The sequence below is a fragment of the Echinops telfairi genome, unplaced genomic scaffold (assembly GCF_000313985.2).
Source record: "Echinops telfairi isolate 266 unplaced genomic scaffold, ASM31398v2 ScPeMD7_8;HRSCAF=38, whole genome shotgun sequence".
In the NCBI taxonomy this organism is placed as follows: Eukaryota; Metazoa; Chordata; class Mammalia; order Afrosoricida; family Tenrecidae; genus Echinops; species Echinops telfairi.
In genome coordinates, this window is record NW_022103905.1 from 2,719,231 (window position 1) to 2,724,506 (window position 5,276).

The following is a 5,276-nucleotide window of genomic DNA, read 5'->3' on the forward strand; positions in this document are numbered from 1 at the left end:
GTTTCATTCTTTGGCATCCATTTGTTGAAAAGGCTGCCCTGGATGTGCTTTAGTACTTTGTCAACAATGAGGTGGTTATAGGTACTGGGTTGCACTTCTGGGTTTTCAAATCTAACTCACTGGTCGTCACGTCTATTGTTGTACCAGTACCAGGCTGTTTTGATTACCATGGATATAGAAGAGGTTGTATAGTCTGGGAGTGAGAGATGTTTTTATTTTTAAATATTTATTTATAGTGTTTTACTAATCCTAGGTTTTTAACCTTTGCATATAGAGTTGGTAATTAGTTTTTCCATTTCTTTAAAACATTATGGTGGGATTTGGATAGGAAGTTCATTGAATCGGTAAAGTAATTTGGGTGATATTGACATGTTCACAATATGTAAGTCTGCCTTTCCAGGAACATGTTCACTTGTTCCATTTATGTAAGTGCCTTTTGCTTTCTTGGAAGTAGTACTTTGTAGTTTTCTTTGTAAAACTCTTTTGTTTCTTTGGTAAGATTTACTCCTAAATATTTTATCTTTTCTGTAGCTATTGTAAATGGTATCGTTTCTTTGATATCTTTTTTTGCCCTCCAGTATCATCATCCTTAATGTACAAGAAAGAATCCAACTGATTTCTGTAATGTTGACCTTATAGCCTGCTATGCTGCCAAATTTCTCAATCAGTTTGAGCAATTATTTAATTGAATCTTTGGGGTCCTCTCTCTTTCTAGGATTGTATTGTCTGTAAATAAAGAGATATTTCTTCTGTGCCTATGTGGCTATGTTTAATTTCTTTTTCATGTCCTATGGCTCTAGCAAAAACTTCCAGTGGAGCAGGTATCCTTTTGCTTTGTTTCCGTGGAGCAATCTGGCTCCGAAAGACGCCTGGAACAAACAGATGGTTGACCAGACTCAACCTCCCAGCCAACAGTCCAGTAGGTAACAGTACCGAGGTAGACAGCTATCTAACCCTCCACTGAGGCCACATCAGCTCTAAGCTGATTGCAGCTTGTCTGCTCCTCGCAAAAGTTTCCTCAGGATGGAGGTGGAAATGGAGGGCCTACTTACCATCAGTCCGTACTCCTCACTGGGGGCCAAGTGGTTGTCAGTGAGCAGCCGGGCGGCCTGCAGCACTCGGATAATGCCCTCCATGTGGCAAGTCAGAGTGAAGCAATGATGGGCCAGGATCAGCAGCTCTGTGGCTGGGGCGGGGGAAGGAAACACAGTTACTCTTAGTACAGGATTGTGAGCCTTGGTCAGTCACTGTGAGGGAGCAGGCTCTCACACGGGTCCTTTGGAGTCCCTGACTTTAGCAGTTCTAGCTCTGGACAGGCCCCCCCCCCCCCATGTCTAAAGTACAGGTTTCCCTGACTACCTGAAAGCAGAGTGTTTGTGTGAAATCTTTCTAAACAGAAGTGAAGTAGAGCAAAGAAACAACCGCCCTGAACTTAACGTGGGAAAAGTTCCCAGAGCTAAAAAAAAGAACCTGGCCAAATCAAACCCAATAACGTAAAACCTACACTCTCAATAACACAGCAAAAGCAGGAATGGTGTAAATACACAACCTATAGGAAGGGACGTCAAAAAGTTTGTGGAAGAATCCCACTGCTTTTTAATTCCCTTTTTTCAACAAAGCCCCGCATACTAAGCAGAAACAACCTGGGGACAGCACCGCAGAACCCGGAAGGAACCCGGCAAAGGCAATCCCCGCAGGGGGGGGGGGGGGGGAGGTTGCCTCTTTAAGAGCTCGCTGTGAAACTACCTCTGAATACTAGTGTTTTTTGTAAAAGTGAAAATCCTCTTTGGATTTCTTTCCAGTAACAAAATAGGGCTAATGTAGGACTTTTTATAAAACTGGTGTAAAGTGAACTTTTGAAAAGCAGGAGGCAGCTGTTGTCTCTCAATGACAGCACGGGTGCCTGCACAGGCCACAGCCAATGAGAACAGGGACACATTCTGTGTGAAGAGGAAACAACTTCTCTGTAGACAAGCTGGTAGGGAAATGGAAGGGTGCCCCTGCTTATAGCTCAGCAGAGGGCCTTGGGGCTAACTAATCAAGTGCCCCGGTGGTTCTGAAATGGTGGTGAGAGACTGGACTAGGAACAGATTTAAAACCACGACACCCTTAGCAATCACTCTAGGTACAAACTGAAAGACAAACTGGGGGAAATACATCCAATGTTGAGGGCAGAAAAGAGATTCCCATCAAAGAATCGACCTGAGCTTTGGTTCCTCACTTCTCAAGGAGATAGTAACAGCCACTTTGTAGGGTTCTGTAGAAACAGAATACAATAACTGGGAAATATGAAAAGGTTACCTTTTTGTGTGCTTGAGAGTGTTTTCCCTTATTTCCTAAAAGTTCTTCAATGAACCTAATGTTTTCCACCAAGAACTTGCAAACTGTGCTCAGGGGAGGGACAATGACCCCACACGAGTTGGGGACCAACTGACTCTGGAAAACTGTTACGAGTTGGCGCAACTCCTAAGAAAACAGCCAGTGACTTACTGCAAGACAGTTCCCCATGGGGCACAGAGGAGATTTTATCCAGCAACTTCATCCCCACGAGGGTGCGGTCTTGACACAGCATGGTCAGCTGCAAGAACGGCTGGGTTTCCTCCGCAGGGCTGAACATCAGCTTGTGTCCTAAGTGGAGAGAAGTGGGGAAGGCACTGGTTCTGCCATGAGAAAGGTGGGGGAGAGGGGAGAGCGGAGAGCCCCTGCCAGACATCCCTCTGTAAACCTGAGCCCAGTGCTCCTTGGTGTGCCCTGTGGTTACCTGACCGGGCGGCAGGCCTTCTCAGGCTCAGAGAGAGGCACAGGTACTAACACAAAAGTCACCCAAAAAGGCAATGTGCTCTCTTTTACCAGTGTCACCTGGATATGAGAGGGCACCTGACAGGAAAGCCATGGGCCTAGCACCCAAATCCTGAATGTTGAGAACCTGGGAGACTGGGGAGCCCTGGCGCAGATCACCTGATCCTTCTGATGGGGTCAGCAGCTCCCGTGTCACCTCTTCAGCCACTAGTTCAGCCACAGTGTCCGGCTTGAGGCCCTGAGTGCTGATGAAGGCCTGGGCTCGCTTGCATCGGTCAGGCTGCTGAGAGGTCAAGATTGCCCGGAGCACGGCCTCCCCATCCTGGGCAGCGACCTCTGCATAGGAACAGCCCAGCTCCTAAGGAATGCAAAGCCAACCATGGCTCTGGTTAGATTAGGGGGTAGGTGGTGGGAGTGAGCTACAGACAGCCCTTCTGAAGTCTGCTGTGGAGACTCCCTTGTTCTCTGAGCAGAAAGATCCTCCCCAGGAGCAGAAACCCTAGAAGAAGCAAGTCTTATTCCTAATCCTTTCCATCACTTCACCCTGGAGCCAAACCCAAGCAGTTATCTTCAGAAAGCATCAGATGATGCTCTTGTTGAACAGTGAGCTTTTCAAACCTCTACAGAAGGAATGTGGAAAACAAAACAGAACAAAAAGCAAGAGCCCCTCCTCCCATAGCATTACACAGCGATAGCAAACTCACTTTCCACAGACTTCTCTGTGCCTTATCCAAGCAAAGGGTTTCAATGCTCGCCTGTTACCTTCCCGTTAGTCTGCAGTTTTCTCCCCTAGCCGGTACCCAGGGCCACTTTGGGCTGCTCTGTTAGTCATCAGATTCCATTTTATTTACTGAGACATTTGTTGGGGGTCTCACAATGGGAAATAAATCATTGTGGTTATCTCAGGGCTGGAAGGACCCTCATGGTCAAATCGCCCTTCACAGACGAAGAGGCAGAGGCTCACAAAAGTTCACTACCTTTCTAGCTTCTGGGTGGTGAGATGCAGCCAAAACACCAGCCCTGCTACCCATGTGACCCAGTGACACCAGCTCTGGAACGCCCCAATCCACCTCCTCTGCCCAGCACCCTCCCTCGGGAGGCCCCACCCCCCAAGCGCATACCTTGGCGAGTTCATGCAGACACAGGACCCGGCGGCAGTAGGTCTTCCCGTGCACGCATTTGCTAGTCAGAGTTTCCAGGTCAGCCGCCACTCTGTCACTGGGCGGCACCATCACAACGGGCTGACTATCCAAACTTGAAGCTGGAAGCAAATACAGGGCTGAGAGCAGGCTAACCTCTGCCTGCCTGCTCGCTACCCACGGCGCCTCGCCTGTGGAGAGGTCCGAGAGCGCCTCCGCCAGGGTCCCCTTGTGGCTCTCTTGTCCCAGGACAGCCCAGCCCCAAAGATACCCGCCTCCACGTGCCACCCCCACCCCCCCAGTCATTTCATATACATCACCAGGTCTAGCCAGCTGCCCTGCCCTGCCGGCTTCACTCACCCGCCTGCCTCCCCGGCTCCAGCCTCCCCGATTCAGATCTTCCTAAAACGCAGAAAGTGAGGGCTGTCCCAGTGCATGCCTTAGTAAAATTAAAACCCTAATTTTTAAAAACACAAATGTCTATCAACAAGGAATTTCTAAATACAGCATGGGATCTCCATACAGTACAATCGATATTCTGCACTATGGAATATGGTCAACCCACATCCACTGATGGAAAAACATAACAAATAAGCTCATTTCACCATGAATGGAGAGATTGCGAGCCAGCAGCCCCAGGACTTGGGTGGGGGTGGGATTGACCGACTTTCCCTTTTTACTTTATGCACTGCTGTGTTACACTAACCTTGTGATTTTTTACACTTAAGGTATTCAGTGATAACAAAAGTTCTTTAAAGGTCAAAAAGTAAAAGGCAGCTCAGACATTTCCCTGCTTTAAAACCCTTCTATGAGCCTCAGTGGCAGGCATGGTAAGATGGAGCATGTGCTCGCTCCCCGCGCACCCACTGGGCTTGACCCCGGGACCTGGGCAGCATGCTCACAGTGGCTGGCTGTGGGAGGATGCTGAAAACGGCGGTGCACTGGCCAAGACGCCAGATTTTGGCGTCATGAAATAAGCTCTTGTACCACTTTGTTCCCCCTGCCCTAACCCCGGGCCCACCGCGATGGCAGGAGTTCAGAAGACCCCGTAGCACTGGCTAGGGAGCAGGAAAAGGTGGGCTGCGGAGGCCACAGCACAGACGGCTGAGAGGCAGGCGGGCTCTTCTGAATGGAGGCCCTCTGGTCCCAAGAAGATGGAGGTAGCCCCGCTAAGTTTCAGCTCTGAGTGTTCATCAGATGCGATGGAGGCCAAAAGGAAGCGATGTAACATTTTTAAAGTGCTAAGGAAAAGAACTCATTTTTGAATTCAGAGATACATAGATATCTATGCCACAATCAAGTGCGGTTTATCTAGGGCTGCAGGTCAGGTTTGACATA

At 48.7% G+C, this 5,276-nt stretch overlaps 1 protein-coding gene across 1 annotated transcript in view; it reads right to left on the bottom strand.

Annotated features, from left to right (window-relative positions):
- The window catches only part of SPG11 (SPG11 vesicle trafficking associated, spatacsin), an 82,119-nt gene that overhangs the window by 10,729 nt on the left and 66,114 nt on the right, over positions 1-5,276 (bottom strand). Inside the window, exons 28-32 of the mRNA XM_045286459.1 lie at positions 4,299-4,340; positions 3,921-4,060; positions 2,959-3,157; positions 2,491-2,628; positions 1,053-1,186 (exon numbers count right to left, since the gene is read on the bottom strand). Of these exons, the coding sequence (XP_045142394.1) occupies positions 1,053-1,186; positions 2,491-2,628; positions 2,959-3,157; positions 3,921-4,060; positions 4,299-4,340 (653 nt within the window). The remainder of the gene's footprint in view (positions 1-1,052; positions 1,187-2,490; positions 2,629-2,958; positions 3,158-3,920; positions 4,061-4,298; positions 4,341-5,276) is intronic.